General features: G+C 37.6%; 1 protein-coding gene across 3 annotated transcripts in view; it reads left to right on the top strand.

Moving 5' to 3' along the window:
* TFEC (transcription factor EC) overlaps window positions 1-20,608 on the top strand; it is a 675,276-nt gene that overhangs the window by 631,322 nt on the left and 23,346 nt on the right. For 2 of the 3 annotated variants that reach the window (XM_082845896.1, XM_082845897.1), the window contains one exon: window positions 7,901-7,987. The exons of the other annotated variant lie outside the window; for it this stretch is intronic. In XM_082845896.1, coding sequence (XP_082702022.1) covers window positions 7,901-7,987 — 87 coding nt within the window. The remainder of the gene's footprint in view (window positions 1-7,900; window positions 7,988-20,608) is intronic. 3 annotated transcript variants of the gene reach the window in all.

Genomic DNA, 20,608 nt, shown 5'->3' with positions numbered 1-20,608 from the left:
CCTCTCACTGTTGTGGCCTCTCCCGTTGTGGAGCACAGGCTCCGGATGCGCAGGCTTAGCAGCCATGGCTCACGGGCCTAGCTGCTCCGCGGCATGTGGGATCTTCCCGGACCGGGACATGAACCCCCGTCCCCTGCATCGGCAGGCGGACTCTCAACCACTGTGCCACCAAGGAAGCCCCTCTGATCTCTTTTTCTACGAGGTTTTTTTGTTTTTGTTTTTGCTTTAGTTTCCACATATAAGTGAGATCATGCAGTATTTGTCTTTCTTTGTCTGACTTCCTTTACTTAGCATAATGCCTTCAAGGCCTGCTTTTGCTGTATCCTGTAAGTTCTGGTTTGTCGTGTCTCTATTTTTGTTTGTCTTAATAAACTTTTTTATTTCCCTTTTAATTTCCTCTTTGATCCATTGAATGTTCAGGAGAGTGTTGTGTAATTTCAATGTGTTTGTGAATTTTCTAGTTTCCTCTTGTTGATTTCTAGTTTCATGCCATTGTGATTAGCAAAGACACTTAGTATTATTCCATTCTTCTTGAATTTGTTAAGACTTGTTTTGTGGTCTAACATATGGTCTATCCTAGAAAATGTCACATGTGTACTTGAGAGTACACATGTGTATTCTGCTGTCAATGGATAGAATGTTCTTTATGTATCTTTTAGGTCTAGGGAATCTATAGTGTTGATCAAATCCACTGTTTCCTTATTGATTCTCTATGTGGATGATCTATCCATTGTTGAGAGTGGGGTAAAAAAGTCTTCAACTATTATTGTTTATAGTAACTATACCATTTGTTTTTCTCTTTAGCTCTGTTAGTTTTTTCTTTATATGCTTAGGTGCTGTGATGTTGGACTCATAAATAGTTACATCTTTTTGATGCATTGACCCCTGTATCATTATATAATGACTTTCTTTGTTTCTTTTTACCATTTTTAGTTTAGTCTGTTTTGTCTGATGTAAGCAATATAAGCTGTCTACCCCTGCTTTCTTTTGGTTACCACTGCTTGAAATGTCTTTTTCCATCCCTTCACTCTCAGTGTCTTCACTCTTTGTGTCTTTAAGGTGAAAGTGAGTCTCCTGTAGACAGCACATTTTGGATCTTAAATTTTTAATCCATTCATCCATACTATGTCTTTGAATTGGAGAATTTAATTCATTTATATTTATAGTAATTACTGATAGATAAGGGCTCACTACAATAAAATGTTTTTAGTTGTTTTCTGGTTATTTTGTAGCTCCATCATTCCCTGTTTCTTATCCTGCTGTCATTTTTTGTGTTCTGCCTTTTGGTATCAATATGCTTTGACTTCTTTATTGAGTTCTTTTGCATAATTACAATACTATAAGATTTTCCTGTGGTTATCATGAGGCTTACATAAAACAACTTAAACTTATAACACCCTATTTTAAATTGATAGCAACTTAACTTAAATAGAATTTGTATTCTTTACACTTTTACTTCTTCTCCCCATCACACTTTAGGTTATTGCTATTAAAATTTATACTGTTTTTAATATTGGGTTATTAATAATAGATTATTCTATTTCTTAATTTTGTTTAGTTATCTGTCTATGTTTTCATGTAGGTCACTAAACTTCCTTAAAAGGATTATTCTGAATTCTTTATCTGACAGTTCATAGATCTCCATTTCTTTAGGGTCACTTATTGGAGTTTAATTAGTTTCCTTTGGTGGTGTCATATTTACCTGATTTTTTATGATCCTTAATTCCTTATGTTGGTATCTGTGCATTTGAGTAATAGGGCTCCTCTTGCAGACTTTACAGGTTTGCTTTGCCAGAGACAGTTCTTCATCAGTCTGCTCATTTTGGGTTTCTGGGTGTGTCTGCCACTAATGCCTTTGGGCAGGTGGAACCTGATATTATGATATATTTGGGTGAGGCAACTGTTAGAACTCTGAACACAGGGATTGGGGGTTGTGCCACTAGCTGAGAGCAGTTGGATAGGACTGTTGGCTTTGTTTCTTACTCAAGTGAGGCTGTAGAATAGGCTCCACAGTTGCCTGAATTCTCTGATCAGGCTTACTAGATGGTTGGGACTGGATGTAGCAGTGGGGGCTATGAATTAGCTTCCCTGTCCTAGCAGGGAAGTAGGTTAGGGCCCAGGGCCTGTGCAGTTCATTGTTTGGAGGCCTGAATAAGGCCTGAGTATGCACTGAATACCCTGGTCAGATGAGGCCACTGAGTTTGCTCTGCAGATAGGGGAAGCCATGGCTGTGCTCTCTGTTCAAGTGCCACTGTATGTGGGACTGTTAAATGAGCTATGCAACTTCCCATGTGTTCTGGGTTAGGTTTCCTTGTTGGATGGGTTGAAGGCTGTATTCAATGATGAGCAAGACTATGAATTAGATTCTCTGCCCAGACACAGTTGCAGAAGCTGCTCTAAAACAAGTAAAGCTCTTTGTTGTCTTAACTCAAGCTGACCCACACCCAAGCTCCTTGGCTGAACAGGGCTGCTGGCTTTGCTCTCCAGGCTATCAGTTCTGTCTGCCCTTTGCTCAGCTTGAGTGCTGCTGTGCTGCAAAACTTTCAGGTATTTTTGCTAGCCCTTCTGATCAGTTGGGGCCAGAGGAATAGCCTTCCAGACTATTCTCAATTTTCCAAGGAGGTTCTCAGTTTGAGAGATGCCAAGAGCTACCCTTGGCTATGAATTAATCTTCCTGCCTGTGCATAGCATGGGAAGACCCCATGACTGGTACTGGCTTTGCTCTGTGGGTGATCTGCTCTGCCTGTCCACCTGCCTCTTGACTCAAGCCCCACTGTGCCACACAACTTCCAGGAGTTGTCACTAGCTCTTCTGTTCAGATGGGGCTGGAAAGTACTTTTCACTGTGGGTGGGGCCATGACTCAGCACCTTGACTGGGTGTGGACAAATGGGCTCTAGGGCTGATAAAACTCCTTGAGGATCTGAATCAGTCAGATCTGTGCCCCCTCCCCCCAAGTTACCTGGTCAAAGTGTACCCCTGATTTGGTTCTGCAGACCAACGATGTCGCTGGTTGGATTTACTACGCAGGCACTGCAGATATGAACTGTCTGCCAAGATCTGTCTGTTGATTGTTGCAAGCCCCTCCCTGCTTCTCTGTCACAGATTCCCAGTGGCTGGGCCCCATAGATTCCTCTGCAATTACCGTAGTGCGAGATCAAAGTAGGGGCTCCCACAGAGCAGCCCACAATGTTGAAGGAGATTGGTTGTCCGCCCTGGGTTCTCTTTTCCCTCTGGACGAACCAGTGGCTCAGAGAAGATCTCTCTGCATAGTGTTGCACTGTCCTAGGGGAGGGTCAATGTGGTCAATGTGTAGCTGCTTCTCTCACCTTCTGATGCAGTCTGCCTTGATCTCTGAGGTTCAGTGGGTATTTCAGCCTCACCCCCGTGCTCTAGGATTCTCTTAGTGGTGTCTTGTTTCTGAATAGATGTTAATTGTTCTTCTCATGATGGTGAGTGAATTCAGGAGCTAACTATGTTGCCATCTTGGTGATGTCACTCTGATGCTTACATTTTTTGAAGTTTCTAACACGAGGGCAGTGAGATTGCTCAGGATTTGGTGGCTGTTGCCATATTTTTGTGTTTCTTTCTTCTATGCTTGTCCTCCTGTGACATCACGGAACATTTCATTAATTCAAAGACCCCAGAAATCATAGCTACCACAGAAAAAATCTATGAGAGCATCCATAGATTTAGGATTTGGGGGTTGGAATTAGGAGTAATTAGGTGATTAAAGCGCTCCAAGACAATCAGATATAAAGTCAAATAAGCATTTTATAGCATGGGTCTTTCCAAGATAAAATTCAAATTTGTACTCACGGCACACAGGACTCTTCCACACTTAACCCTTGCTACCCTACCCAGACTTATCATTACACATCTGCATGGTACTGTGTTCTTCAGCCATATGGTTCATTAGTGATTTTCACAGCGGCCAGGTTCTTCCTTATATCCTTTCTTTACCAACTACTCATTCAATCTCTATTTATCTGGATAATTCTGACTGACTCTTCAAAATTCGTCTCAGGTTTCTTCTTTCCCTGGGGGTATTCTGTGTGGATTAGGTACCTATTCTCTGAGTTTTCATAGTAACACCTATATCATGTGGATAAAAACTGCTCTTATCGTAGCATTTTTACAGCACATGCTATATTTTAATTATTCCTTGTCTTGTTTTTCTTATCCTCTGTACTCTACAAGAACTCTAAGTTGAAGGGAAGAGAAAAAAAAGGAAGCAAATACTTATACTATTATGTAGAAAAGGCTATGGTATATGTAGAAGTGCAGAAGTGCTGTTCTGCTTCAGAAGTATGTCAAGTAGACTTAGAGGAAAATGGCTAGTGGGGCAATTTAGCCAAGTAAGATAGCATGAGCAAAGAATAGGAAACAGCATGAGGTGATGACAAAAGGTCACACTAGAGAAGCAGGTAATAGACAAATCACAGAAAGGCTGGTGCTCCATGTTAAGTAATTTCAAATCCTTGAAAGGCTTAAATGTAAGGGCTAGGGCGACATAATCAGATTTGACTTTAATATCACTCTGTCAACTATGTAGAAGAAGAAACCTGGAGGGAGGGAGCGACCAGTGGGGAGGTTATTTCTATAGTACAATGAGAGATGATGAGGCCTTATATTAGAACATGTTAGAACTGAGGTATCTGTGAGACCACAATGTGGAGATGCTGGTGACAGCTAGATATCCAAGTTTGTCTTGAGGAGGAGTAATCTAGACTGGAGGAAGAGATTTAAGAGTTGTCAGCCTATGGGTAGAACTTGAAAATTTGAATGAGGAAGAAAGCTCCTGAAGAACATGAAAACAATGAGGAGAGTAGGAAACCAAGGGTGGGATTGAGGAGATCACCCACATTTAAGGGGTGGTCAGAGGAAAAGGACTGTAAAGGTAAAGTAAAAAGATAACTAGTGTGGTGCCACTGAAGGAACCTGTTTAAAGAAGGAGGAAATGACCCACACACTCAAATGTAGTGACTGAGTCTAGTAAAATAAGGACTGATAAATATCTATTGAATTTATCAGTCAAGCAGTCAAAGAAAATAGCAACAAAAGGAATTTCAGTAAGATGGTGAGCAAGAACCATTCTACTTTGAATTCAGAGTTAACAGGAAGTAGAGAGAGAGAACTCCTGGGGAGTTAGGGGTGGTTGGGCAGAAAGATAATAGGGTAAAAGCATAGAGAGTCATAATGAAAATTGTTCAGTTGATTTGCCATAGGGGGTCTAAATTGGATCTAAATGGAATATTGCATTTGATGAGTGAGATAATTGAATTTAAAATTTCAGAAATGGAGTGGTATAGACTAGAAGGTGATAGGACTCAGGCATGGTCTAGAGAATAGGTGAAGAGAAGGCTAAATTCAGATTTATGACTTTGAGAGTGGTGAGCTAAAATATTCAACTACAATTGAATTTATTTTTCATAGATTTCTGACAGCTGTTGCTACAGAGTTTTTTAGGTTTTTCTTTTTAGGTTTTTTAGGTTTCATGGTTACTTGGTATTATTTTTTTATTATTTTTGCTTTAACATTTGATCTTGAATTTTATATGGTCTAATATTAACATTGTTACTGTTGCTTTCCTTTTGGTCATTTTTGTTGTTCATCTTTGCACTTTATTTTTTGCTTTCTCTATTGTTTTATTTTAAATGTGTCCCTTATAGACAAAGTATTACAATACCTTTGAAAAATCCAATTTGAATGATAATTTCTTGAGCACTATGTTAACTCATTTACATTCTTGTAATTATTTTACCATTAGGATTTAATACTTACCTTTTTCACGTTTTTTTTAAATTACTATGCTTTCTGTTTCCTTATTTGCCATCTTTTTTTCTATCCTCTATTGGATAGGTTAAATTTCTCTCTCTCTCTTTTTGGTTACACCTAACTTAAGACACATAGCTATATTTCTTCTTTATCTATGTCATTGTTTAACAATATCTATGTCATACCCTTAAGTAAAAGTCTATCTGAGTATGGTCTTCTCCTTCTTGTTCTCACCTATCTTTCTGAATTGATATTTTTAGAATGAATACACACACATACATTCTTCTTATTTAGACCACAAACATTTTACTGTTACTTCCTCATTCTTATATTTTGTACTGATTTCATAGTTTTATTTATTATCTGACTAGTGTACTTCCTGAAAGAGTGTTTTCCGAAGGTCTTTTTGCCCTAAAACTTCTGAGTTTTTATGTCTAAGAAAAGCTTTATTTCATGCACACACTTAAAGGATATTTTATTGGTTATAAATGTCTAGGTTCAAAATTCTTTACCTTTAACACTTCAAATGTTATCCCATTGTTTTCTTGCACCCAGGGTTGTTGAAAAGCTTGATTCTTAGTCTTTTGTAGACCTTTTCTTATAATCTTTTCCTTTGTCCTTGAGCCTCATTCTTTCCATAACTATTATTTCTATTTTTATTTTAGTAAAAATATTGTGTTCTTCCTTTGTATTTCATCATCTTCATTTATCACTTTGAGGACGCTTATTCTGCTGATTTGTAATTCTTCTTTTGTCTAATCTGTTCATTCTGTTTCATCTGATATAAAATGATGTGTTTGTTGTCTTTCTTAAAGTAGCAACTGGATTCCAAGGTGATTAATTATGAAGATTCCTGGAAGCTGTGAAGCAAAGTTTTGGTTTAGATTTTAAAGTCAATTTAGAATAATGGAAGAGACAGCAACTCCAACAAATTAGGGGAAAAGATAGTCATGTAGGTGGATGACAGAAATTATGGATAGAAGTGTTAGAGGCAAAAGTAGAGTCTCCAAGGAGGATGAACTTTGACATGTAGGAAAGAAGGGTTTCCTTCTGGAATAGAAGAAACCTGAGTATGTTTATAGGTAAGAGGAAAAAATGAGAGATGCAGGAGACTGAGTAATTTATGATGTAAGCTTCCAGAAAGAAAAGGGACAAATGACATGTGTAATTTTTATTGAAACTATCAGAAATACTCCAAAGTAAACCACTTACCATGAATTGTGTTTAGCATCCTTCTTCCCTCAGGTTTTCTTCACATCTGTTCAATACAAATTTGTTGTCCATTTAATGGTGGAGTAGTAATAAGAAAAATGTCATGAAATTAAAATTTGAGTTTGGTAACAATCAATAATATACTTGAAAACTTTCAGAAAGTGGTCTAACCAAAAGAAAGAAAACATGTATATTTGTTTTCCTAGATCCTTTAGAGATCTCTCAGTGCACATGGAATAACATCTAAAGTCCAGAACAGGGCCTAGAGCCACACTCTGGAATATGGTACCCAATGGCCACATGTGTGTGTATGTGTGTGTGCGTTTGTTTTTATTTTTTTGTGGTACGCGGGCCTCTCACTGTTGTGGCCTCTCCCATTGTGGAGCACAGGCTCCGGACGTGCAGGCTCAGCGGCCATGGCTCACGGGCCCAGCTGCTCCGCGGCATGTGGGATCTTCCCGGACCGGGGCACGAACCCATGTCCCCTGCATCAGCAGGCAGACTCTCAACTGCTGCGCCACCAGGGAAGCCCCCTATCAAAACATTTTAAAAGAAAAATAAAGTTTGTAGGAAGTCATCTCTCTACAAGCTAAGTATATGAGCTCTGGCTCAAGGTATTCATGATAATCACTCTATTTATGCAGATACTAATTTCCAAAGGACTAACCCAGGGTGATTTGCCTAGCCATCACCTGCCAGCAGGCGTAAGCTAATGCAAGGAAAAGCAACACAGATCAGAGTGTCAGGATTACTTCATTTTAAGTTCTAAAATATTCTGTGTTTTGATACACATATAATCTAAATATTCTAAAAAAACTTTTAAAGATTGCTAAAATTTTTCTCTCTGAACTCAGACTGATGTGCAACTGTTATCATTATGCACAATATTCTAAATGTATTATATTTTGCTAGATGGAGGACGTTATTGAGGATATAATCGGTACGGAATCGAGTTTTAAAGAGGAAGGAACAGACTCTCCTCTGCTAATGCAAAGAACAGTAAGTGTTTCCAGACCTGAGGAGGTCAATGAGATTAAAATCAATAATAGCATATGATGATAAAACAAGAAATTTCATTTGATTAATAAGTGGTGTTTTCTTCTGCACTTTTGAAACAGATACAAGATAGATAAATATTAAAAAATATTTATTGGGGCAGAAAAAAAGATACATAATTTTATTGAGGAAGATAATAGGACGTGTACTATTCTATCTGTCTATCTATCTATCTTCTTACCTACCTAATCTCTATAAACACCATCTAATTATATATCTAGTCTGCTATAGCATTTTCTGTGAAATCTTCAGATTTCCGTTTGAAGCACAACATATCATAATACCCTCATAAGTTCATGGCTAAATTTTAACTATTTTACCATGACTAACAGCTATCAGATTCAGAGGCTCTACACCTTATAGAGGAAAGAAAAAATTTATAACAACAAAAATATAACTTTACTTCTGAGCCAATAACCAAAGGTTAAAGATGAACTGAAGAAAGGTAGAAGAGCCTCACACTACTTTAAGGCATGTAGACAGATTTCTGTGTTGGAATCACAAATTCCTGGAATAATATGCAGTGAAGAGTTATCTTATCTCCTATTTGATTACTGTTGCCTTCTCGTTGTTCATTTATTAATCTCTAGAAATGAATCTGTAAAGGGTGTGCAAGCTCTTTCTATACAGTTTGAAGGGTTGTTGGTTTGTTTGTTTATGGTTTTAGACCTTTCAGAAAACATGAGAAAAAATATGAAAGATTGTGATTTAATTGTTAAACATTTCATTTAAAGAAAGTGAATTCTGACTAGATACTGTTCATCAGTAAATCAGTGGGCTAAGTTATATTAATATTAACAATGGACATTTTAAATTTAAAACTTTAAGAAAAAAATTAGACAAAGCATCCCTCTTTTCTTTATTAATTCCCAAATAGACTACAAAAAGGAGAATTATCTCTTTCCTCCTTTTCTCTCGTACAAAGGACCTCCACTTTATAACAAGTCATTAATACCACTATTAGACAAAGATCAAATGAGGTTTAAAATCTAGGTTTTTTTTGAAGGTTTTTTGGTGGATTTTTTTGTTTGTTTTTTGCCTGTTCGTTCGTTCGTTTTTTAGAATGAAGTGACAATTCTTTCTACCTCTTCTCTCTTCAGGTTTTAAGCAGCATATTTATAGGAAATCTAACAAATTATCTATATAAATGTTATTAATGCTAAGTTTCCCCATCTAATTCAACAGCATGAGGTTACTATTTTCTTAACTAGTATTCAACTTCTGGGTCTGAGGAAATGATATTAATTTCCTGCAATCTTCTCTTCCTTGTATGTGGTACTTATTTCACTGAAATTGTATATTGAAACATTCTCTTTGTCAAATTATCTTACTTGTTTTGTAGAGGTTGCATAGATTGCTTATTCCATGCAAACTGGTGACAGTGAGTATTGGGAATTTGCTTTTGATATACAGAATGTAAAAGATAGATACTACTGGCCTATTTGTACTTATATAAAGAAGTATCTGCTGTTGGCCAATCAACAATCATTGATAAATCAAGATCAAGATATAACCCCAAGCAGTTCAACTGACCAAATATTTATTCAATAGTTATTATATGCAAAGCAAAATACGTGCACTATAGGAAACTAAAAGTTGAGTGAGACACAATTCACATATCAAGAGGCAACATGATAGTGAGGCAGTGCAGTGAGGCACACCTGAGAGACAGGGAGGGAAAGAATATGGATCTTGGTATCAACCCAAGTTGTCAGCTAGGTATTGTGCAAGTCACTTCTCTTTATTTCAGTTTCTTCTTCTGCATTATGAGAATAATTGAAAATATTTATTGCCAAAGCTATTTTTATATTAAATCTTGGTAGATGGCATATATATATATATATATATATATATATATATAATTTTTTAAAATGCTAGTCAGAGAGTTGCCCTGGAGTTTGACTAAAGTAGAAACCATGCGAAATTGAGATATTTTTGGAATGCTTTAGGAAAAGATGATATTTGAGATATAGTTATAAAGGAAGGTTAAGATTTTAAGAGGTAGACATGAAGGCAGCAAAGTATAACAAGTTGAGAGAACAACATAAGAAAAGGCAAGAAGTCAGAAAAAAAGAATGTATAAGAATAGGTGGTAGAACAGAGATAGGAAATTCTGAAGGATATTTATAGTTCATGTGGATAAAAATAAAGACCTGTTAGATTCAGAGGAATGCTTTGAGTAAGCATTTTAGCTAGTGAACTTTTGGTTGTAGATGATAGAACCTGGCTAATATGGGGCTTAAGTATGAAAGGAATTTGTTGGCTCATGTCATCCACAAATTCCTAAGTAATATTGTATGTGAACATCCCTCCATAACTTTGCCTTTGTTCTGTACTGGCCTTATTCTCAGCTGTTGAGCAGACACTATCACAGCTTATTCCTAGCTATGCACACAATTCTTCCTTGCTAACCCAGTTTTTTTTCAGACATCCACTCCTTCACAAGGAAGAGGAAGTTTCTGATTAATTTAAGCCAACCCTGGTGACCCCGTTTCCCTGGCCAGAGATTGTTTTAAGAATGAGCTTGTGTTGCAATTCTGGCAAGTTTGAGCAGGTTCCTGGGGTCTTCTAGAATTTACTTTAGCCTTTAAAGGGGACCCAAGAAAGAGAAGGTTTTGCCTCTCCATGATGTTGTAAGACAATGTGACTTATGTAGTCATTTTATTGCCCAGAAGGTAAATAAACTGAGGAAAAACTAAAGAAACAAAGGGAGAGGAAAATCCAAGTGGAATGCAAAGAAATACTGCTTATATGCCCCGGGAGAATTCTTTACCTATGGATCTCACACATTAAGTAAGATTTTTTTCCTTTATTTTATAAGCTAATTGTGTCAGGATTTTCTGATTGTCATAACCAAATGCATCCTGGTGGATACATTAAGTCAAGCTTAAAAACTTAAGAGGAGAGCTTCCTTTCCCGCTTAGTTCCAGTTCAATCTCTGGGCTAATTCCTTGTGGAGCAATTTCTGTCATATATCTAACTGTCAGCTAATTTTTCTGGGTCTTGGGCCCACGCTAGAGCTGTGAATCAAGCAGCTCCACAAAACAAATTATCTAGGTTAAGAGTGAGAACCAGGAGAGCAGGAGTTGTTACCAAAATAAATGTAAATGAATTCTAGAGAGGCTGAAACAACAGATGCCCATAATGGTAAGCTTCAAAAGTGAGGATATTTATCAATAATAATAATTTTTCTTAATGTCTCACCTACTATGTCACAGGCACGTTGCTGAGTATTTTACATATTTTCTCTAGTTCTCACAGAAATTGCAAAGTCTTAGGGGCAATCTACTGATTGTGCTGTTAGTCACTTTGGGGTTCTTTTGCTGTGACTTAAGCAGAAAACCTTGAGTGTAAATTTATCCCAGGACCACTGCATATAGGCTTAATTAAAAATCATGTTCTAACTTCTGTTGGTGGAAAGTTTGGAAGCTGCTAAGGGGTAGCTTGCACCACTTGTGGTGGTCCTTCACATTTCCCCAGATTGAATGGAATAGTTCAGGGTTTTCACAGATCAATTTAGCCCAGGTATTTCTGACCCAGAAATGAATATTGAGTGATTAGTGACTAGACTCAGAATAATTACGCAGAAGTTACCTCTCAATTTCTATTTGACCAAGAGAACTAGGCAACTGTCAATTCGTTCTTACTGCAACAATTTTGTAAATTGGACTGAAAAGACCCAAAGTGCAAGAAACATTCAGTGAAATCAGCTGTGTTTTCATCAATACCTTAACCTCTCAGTTTCTCAGTCTCCTTGGTGTCAATGGTATTTTTCTCCTTCCTATCCAGCCATCCCTTCACATGATGATATCTTAGATCTTGTTATTATGTATTTCTCTATCCTATAACAGTTTTATTTCATACTTTTTGACCATTACATTCTGTTTTTCAGTGCACCTACTCTAATGTTCTTACTTCACCAATTGCTCAAGCTTGTGGAGACTCCAAATCAATTGACTCTACCACTGTTTTTCTCAATAGCTATTATTTCTCACTCATGACATCTTTTTTGATATAGAATATGTTTATTATACATAATCTAGGTATATTGAGTATAAAATAACTATCAGTGCAAATAATTACACACACACATTATTAGGGTTAAGCGTCAGGTTAGGGTTTTTGTGTCTCAAAGGCTTGTGTTGTGCGACTTCTCAGTCTGTTTTCCAGATGATCGCCATTCTCAGATACAACATTTGCAAATCAGTGTTTTCTCACATTCGGTCCACTGCCTCTTTCGTCATGCATACGCTTGCCTGTGCTGTTGAAAACCTTTTCAGTCACCTGGAGCCCCAACTGGGTTTATTGTGCTTCTCTTTCCCTTGCGTGGGGACACCAATCCACAAACATGGTTCCAAGACGGAGGTCCGAGAACGCAGTACCTATGGGTTTCTTCTAGGCCTGGCCTGGCTTCAGGTTTTACGTTGCAGTAGTCGATTTGGTGTGAGTTTCTTGTTGTAGGTGGAACGAGAAAGGAATCCATTGTGATGCTTGTGCATGGAGCGGTCCTGTTTCCCCAACACCATTCATTGCACAGGCTATCATATCCCCACGGGACCTTCTCACCTCCTTTGTCAGAGACGAATAGACACATAAGCGTGGCTTTCTTTCTGGCCTCTCCTTTCTCCTCCATGGATCTATGTGGATGTCTTGTGTGCCTATACCATGATGTCTTGATGATGGCAGGTTGGCAGGCTAGTTGGAAATCAGGCAGTGTGGGAAGTCCGAAGTCTGTGCTTCTGTCTGAAGAGCGTATTGACACTCTCTAGGTTCTTTTGTGTTTCCAGACGCATTTTGGAATTCTTGGTTGTACTTGTCTGAGAAAATCCGTGGGTATTTTGAGAGGAATGGCATTGCATCTCTGGATTGCCTTGGGGGTGTGGAATCATTTCCACAAGACGGACTTTTGCGATCCATGAGCACCACCTATCGTTCCATGTTTTGTGTGTATCATTTTCATTTTCTTTCATTGGTATGTCTCTCATCCAGTTTTCTGAGTTACGGGTCTTGTAGGTCATGGGTTAGATGGACTCCTAGGTATTTTTTGTGTGTTGTTACTGTCATTGTCCACAGGGTTCTCTTCTTCCTTCCTCATTCAGATAGTTTGTTGTGAGTGTACAGAAAGGCAACCGATTTCTGTAGTGTCGATGAAGTTTCTACCCTGCAATCAAACTGAGCTTCCTGACGGGTTTTGTTCTGTTTTGTTCTGTTTTCTTTTGGGGGCAGAGGGGGTCACCTTCAGCATTCTCTGTGCAGAGAATCAGGTCCATTGGACTCTTCCCTCTGCCGTTGGATACCTCTTCTTTCTTTTTCCCATGCCATTAATATGGTGAGGATTTCCTCCACCTTGGAAAATGAAAGCGGCCAGTGTATGCAATAACTGGCCCCCTTCTCCTTCCTCCGTCTCTATCTCTCTGAGACCTCCAGGAAGGGCAGGACAAGGCCAGGGCTGCATAGAGCTCAGCTTGGTGAGCTGGATCGCTGTTCGTCTGCCCCTCCATCCAGGGCGTAATTTGCTCTACCATCTGTGGCCGGGGGTGTGGTCGTGCGGGGTTGGGGGTCCCGTCAGCCTTTTCCCTCTTTGAACCAATCTTTTCTTCGTTATGTGTTGGCAAACTGCAGTCCACCAGACGGGTTGTCTGAGGCCAGCCTTTGGTTTGGGCCGAACACCAGCCTCTGTGGGTCACCCTGTGGTGCCCAGCATACAGCCCCACCCTGCTCACCTTTGTACTCCAACTGGCTGTACTCTGGGTCCTCCAGCTGACACTGGGGGAAGCATGGCATGGTGCTCCAGGTCAGTGCCAGATGTGCTGTGCTCTTTTCAAAGCCCAGGATTGGGTCCCGTGGACCTCTGGGCCCTGATTCCGGAGAACCCTCCATGGCCACACTCACCCAGAGCCCACGCTGGCCCTCGTAGGCAGTGGGGACGGGGGGGTGGGGTGGGCTGCCCCGGCCCCTCACTCATGACATTTTGACAATTTCTTTCTTAACCTATTCTTGGTCAAGTACTATAACCATTTCTCTTGCGAACACTCTTAGCATATACCCATTTTTCTTCATTTGATTCTCCTAGCAAAAGCCCGACCCTGATTAAACTTATTTTTCATCTTACTCCACATCTTCACCTGGGTAGCTGAATGGATAAAATTTTACCACATTGCTCGTAGTACTCACCTCCAATACATCACCAAAATTTCATAGGGGCTTTCACTACTACCAGACAATACTACAGCTATTCCTTGGTGAAAATTCTCATTAATTAAGACAACATTATACTTTCTCTTCTCTTCTCAAATCTCCACCATTCCCCATCCATTCTCCATTTTCTAGCTGATTTCTCTTTCACAACATACTTCAGAGAGAAAATATATGCAATCAGGTTAGAACTTACTTGTTAGCTTTGCATCACAAATTCTATAAGACCACCTGCATCTGTTTTGATTTTCTCTGCCATCCCTTCTGTTAGAATAGAATTGTCCCAGCTCATAATCTGAAGCCAGCCCAACTACTTGTGTCCTAGATCTCACAAATTCTTACCTTCTCAAGCACTCTCCCTCTAAATAGCAACTCCTCCTATATCATCGGTCTATTCTGATGTATTGAATTATAAATATCAGCATTACACTTGTCTTTACTAAGATTCCCCCCAAATAAAACCAAATCAAACAACTCCCTTTGAATGCAGTTCCTCTCCAGCTACCACATCATTTCCTGACTCCCTACCCCTCAGAACTCTCTCTGCTTCCATTTCCTTACCTCCCATTCTCTACTCTCCAATACAGCTGTTGCCCTTACAATTCTAAAAGAGCTCTTAAAACCAACCAGTACCGAAGCCAATAGTAAATTCTCCATTCTCACCAGGCTTGGTTTCTCTGTGGCAGTAGCCATGGTTGACCACTCCCTCCTTCTTGAAGTATTATCTGGGATTCTGTAGCACCGTATTTTTTGGCTTTTCACCCACCTTACTGGTTCTTTCTCTTCTAATAGACATCTACATGCTAAAGTGCTCCCAGGCTTAGACTTCAGTCCTCTTTTCTCACATATCTATACATTCTGTTGGTGATCTCAACCCTTCTCCAGCCTAGCTGTCTCCCCTAATGCTAGATTCGTATGTCTTACTGCTACCCTAACATCTTTTGTGCTTCCAACAGACATCTCAAACCTAATCTGACTGAAAAGAAGTTTTTGTCCCCCTCCTTATCCATCTAGAACCAACACCCTCCAAAAAAAGTAATTCTTCTTCTCTCTCTTACTTCCACACAACCACATTTACCAGTATGCCCTCCTACTCTGCATCCCAGATTTCCTGAATCTCACAGCTTATCAGCTCCTCTAGTAAAACCCTTTTCCAGGCTATGATCATCTCTCACTTGAACTTCAGAACTAAGCTCTCTGCTACTTCTTTCCCCCGTATGGCTGTTGATCACACAGCAGCCAGAACGATCTTCACATAGCAAAACTCAGATCCTGTTTCTCTGACTGCTGAGCATTCTGTTAACTTCCTGAAATCCTCAGAATATAACCAGGACCCTTTACCATAGTCAGCACTTCCCTGTAACTTTAGGCTCTGGTCTTGATAGCCTTCTTCCTACTCCTTGAATATGACATGCATATTATCATTTTAGGACCATGGAATTTCCTTTTTTGGGCTTGGAATGATTTTGTCCCAGATCTTTGCATGACTATCTCTTTATGCCTCAGATCTTTAGTCCATATCAACTTGTCAGAGAGGTCTTCCACAATCACCCTATTTGGAAGACCCCATCCCACACTTCCTAAATCAATATCTTATTTAATTCCCTGGGACACTTAGGATTAGAGTTAGAAAAATTATCTTGTGTTTTATTTTATTTACCTATTTATTGTGTGCTCCCACCCTTAAAATGTAAACTCCTGGAAGCTGGTGATCTTGTCTGTCTTGTTCACTGCTGTGTCCCTAAAGCCTAAAAGAGTGACCTGTTCATTATTTTATTCTCAGTACCCAGCACAAATGTCTAGCACATCATAGGTGCTCAGCAAATACATATGACATAAATGCTTTAAAATTCACACACAATATTTAAAAAAATTGTTCCCATTATACATTACCATTTAGGAAATTTTTTAATGGCTAAAATCAGCAGCAATAAGGATAACAACAATAATAATAGCTACTATGCCTTGGGTACTTGCTATGTGACAAGGATTGTGCAAAACACTTTTCATGAAAATTTAATCACCACAACAAACATATGAGATAGAGACTATTATTATGGATTATCATTTTACAAATGAGGAAAGAGGCTTAGAGAAGTTCAGTAACTCACTCAAGTTCATATAGTTAGTGAATATCAAGAGAGGGGTTTGAATCCAATCCTGTATGACACCAAATGCACAATCTTACCCACTCTGCTGTGCTAGCAGCCTCAGAAGGAAGCCATTTCATAGAATTGTAGAATCTTAGAATCTGAAGGGACCTTAGCCTGATCCGATCCTCTGTCACATTCCAGCCAAAGGATTGTTTAGCCTCTGAGTTTAAATCTGTCTCCCTATAATTTCTACCCTTTAGTCTTAGTTTCACCTCTCCCTTTCAGAGATGTGGTTGTGCACAGTAACTCATTTCTTTTATCATAGATGGGTATTTTTCAATCAAGTGTCTGTAAATGCTGGTGGCGTTTGACAATCTCAGTATACTGTTATAGTTCAAGACTATTTCAGAGACAAGGACTGAGTAAATATTAACAACCCCCTGTGCTTGGTTGGAACTTGAAAGGACTACAGAACACCAACAAGCAAGCTTTTGTCAATCACAATCTAGAGCAGATTAGACTTAAAGTCCAAGGAAGAACCAAAGTTCACCTTAGAAGTTTCTGCACAGCTCTCCCAGTTATTGCTTGCAAGTGTAAGGAAAAGAAAATGATGAAGGAGAAAGAGAAAACCATTGCTATTGTGAAGGTTATAGACACTTCAAAGTTAAAACTGGTGAGCAAGTGCATTTTGGAATTCTTTCAATGTTTGGAGATGAAACCACCTTAAATACTGAATTTAAACTTTATAAACTAATAGTCAATAAAATAAGGTATGTAGAAGTTGAGCATTGAAAAGTGTAACATATAGTCTGCTGTACTGACAAGCTTATTTACTTAGAAGATGTTTTTTAATGCTTTGGCTACAGTAAAAATATTTTTATAGTCTATTTAGTTAAACAATTGTTAAAAATAATGTTATATTGTGACCTTTTTATCAAAAAGTGAAGGTTCTACTAATTATTTGTTGCAACGTTTACATTTGGTACTAAACAGATTATATATATATAAAGTGTATGATGCAAAAGCATTTATTATGTTACCATTCTCTGTTTTGTATTTTATCTTTTCTATTTGCTTTATGAACCAGCTGGTCAAGGACAGGAATCTCCCACTCCCGCCCAAAAGATTATTTTTATTCACTTATAATAGAACGAAAAAAAAAATAACTCAGTGGGATTTCTCTTTTCAATGTTTATCATTCAAACCTCATAGCCCTGCTTCAGCAAATAAAATAAAGTTAGGGGGAGATCAATTGTACATGTCCTAAAACTGGAAAAATCTAGTTTACTATGTTTAAAGGTAAACTAGAGGAAAGAATAAATACACAAAAGGAAAGAAAATATTCTCTTAAATGCCAGTTTTTATGTATGCTTACATTGTGTGATATATGCTCTCCTACAGTGTTCACTCTTTATTCCTGAAGTTTATCTTCTTTCTATGCCTACAATTATTCTATCTAACAGTATCAAGCTCAATTTTGCCATTTTGCATTCACAGTAAATGTCTTCAGAGAAAAGCAAAATAGAGGGTCCAAACAACTCAAAATCCCCTCACTTTCCCATGAAACTCACACTAAATATTTGATATAGATATAGGTATATAGACATCACACATACACATCTATGTATGAGTTTAGAAGTTTTCTTTTAGTCTCTATACTGAAAAATTGTCTGGAAATATATGTATATATATATATGATTTTATTTCCTTTTTTGTATTTATAATGAGATTATCTGGGGGATAGATACATCACACACACACCACACACACCCATATGTAATATACATATATGCATGTTATATGTATGTATGCATATACACAAATGCACATGTATGTATCTCCAGGAAATTCTCAGGGTTTTACATAATCAGTTTTCAGAAACATGATGAGTGTTCCTGGGTACTATAGTACCCTCTCTCTTGCTGAGTGAATATAAATGAAGAGGGGTAAAACAATAAAAATGAATTAAATTATTGAATTTGTGGTCAAGTTTCCTCATACTATAGCGTTTTGGTGAAGAAAAAAATTAAGCCAGGTTGCCGTAGGGAGAGTGTTGGAGATGTTTGGACCTTAAGTTGAGCCTTAGAAAGTAGGTTGTAGTTTGATACTTAAAGAAAGCGTGAGGACATTTGAGGTGCAGAAAATAGCAGTGGGAAAGAATAAAGCTGAGAAAAATATTCTCCAATGGCCTCCAACTTTTTTGAGTTTTCAAAACACTTCTTACCATTAAAAGTGTTAAGGCAAGAGCCCTTCCACAATAGGATAGGTAGTAAAGAATCCAGCCTCTGTGTTAGACGGACCTAGGTTTTAATCTCAAGTCTTTTATTTATTACAACTGTATGATCTTGAGATAAGTACTTAATTTTTCAGAGTTTTAATTATTTATATTTAAAATGGGAACTATGAGACTTCAGTCACAAAGTTATTATAAAGATTACCTGAGAAACTATTTTTTGTTATTACTATGAAACATGCTTATCTGAATATCTGGTGTATAATAAATACTCAACTATCTATGATGTTGCATATATATATTATGATATTGCTTGTATTTTATTATCTTTTAAAAATTCTCCATATGTGGATTCATAGGTTCCGTTTGGCAACATTCTATCTTCTTGCCTCTTCCCTCCCACTGGAGTGGGAGATCTGTTTTTACAAGCTGTGACATAGTCTACATATGTGTATGTGGTGATGAGAAATCTTTCAGAACTTGAGGGTAGTGGGAAATAATGTTGACCAGTTAATGTGGGGCCATTTAATGAGATTTTGAAAGCTGGACACAAGGGTTTGAACTTAATATATGAGTTAAAGGGGAGAGGTTTAAATTTTAGGTTTTTGAGCTGGGAGAGATCAGAAGAAAGTTGTATTTTTTAAAACATGAGTTGGTTTGAGCGGAGCAGTTGGAAACTAACTGAGAGGGATGGAGGGCTACTGGAGGGAGGGACATATCTTAGGCTGAAGGCCCTGAGGATCTTGAGATATGAGGATAGGGAAGAAAATTTAAACTGACTAATGATTTAAAAGAAAAAAATGTCATAACTGGGTAATAGATTGGACCTAGTACATGGAGAGGGAAGAGGCCAAAACAGAAAAAACGTATGTGGAATTTAGGTCAGATCATTTATGCTGCCCTTTACTGTGTTTGGCCTGAGAGTAAATGGTTGTATGAATATTTGTACAATAATTTTGGACACAGATTTTATTTTCTCATAGGGAAACACTGATTTTAAACACTGGCAAAGCTATATTTTTCTATTATTGAAAGTTATTGTCCTCTCACAAACTAAGAATTTTATAATAAATGGGATTGAATTTTATCAGATACTTTTTAAAAATCTATTGAGATGATCATAGAGTTTCTTTTTCTTTTTTAACGTCATAAAATATATTTATGGGAAATCCAACTTGATTATGGTAAGTTACCTTGTTTATATTCTCTTGAATTAAAATTACTAATAATATTTTGCTTAAGATTTATAGAATGAATGAAATGGGTCTATAATATTTGTTTCTAATAATGTTTTCATATGGTTTCAGTCTCAATGAATTGGAACATATTTTCTCTTGTCTCTATTGTCTGGAAATGTTTGTACAAAATTGAGATGGTATGTTTCTTGAAAATGTGACAGTTTTGCCCATAAAACTGTCTAGTCCAGATATTTTCTTGTGTAATATGTTTAAAGCTTGTTTTGATTTCTTCAGTAATCATACGACTATTCAAGACTATTAATTACTTGTGTAGTAAGTTCTACCAAATAATACATTTCTAGAAATTTATGTATTTTTCCTAAGCATTCACAGTCATTGGAAAATTATTATAGGTAATCTCTGTTATTATCTTTTTTATTGTGGTAAAACATGTATAACATAAAATTTGCTATTTTAAACATTTTAAAGTGTACAATTCAGTGGCATAACATAGATTCACATTGTTGTGCAACCATTACTGCTATACATTCCCAGAGCTTTTTCATTCTTCCAAACAGAAACCCTGAACCCATTAAACAATAACTTCCCATTTTCCCTTACCTCCAGCCCTTAGTAACCTCTATTCTCCTTTCTTCCTGCATAAATTTGACTATTCTAGGTACCTCATGTAAGTGGAATCATACAATATTTGTCCTTTTCTATCGGCTTATTTCACTTAGCATAATGTTTTCAAGACTCATACATGTTGTAACATGTATCCGTACTTCATTACCTTTTATGGCTGAATAATATCCCATTATATGTATATACCACGTTTTACTTATCCATTCATCTATTGATGGGC

Source organism: Leucopleurus acutus (assembly GCF_964270905.1).
Source record: "Leucopleurus acutus genome assembly, chromosome: 9".
Lineage (NCBI taxonomy): Eukaryota > Metazoa > Chordata > Mammalia > Artiodactyla > Delphinidae > Leucopleurus > Leucopleurus acutus.
Note: the sequence above shows the minus strand (reverse complement) of the source record. Positions and strands in the feature narration are given on the sequence as shown.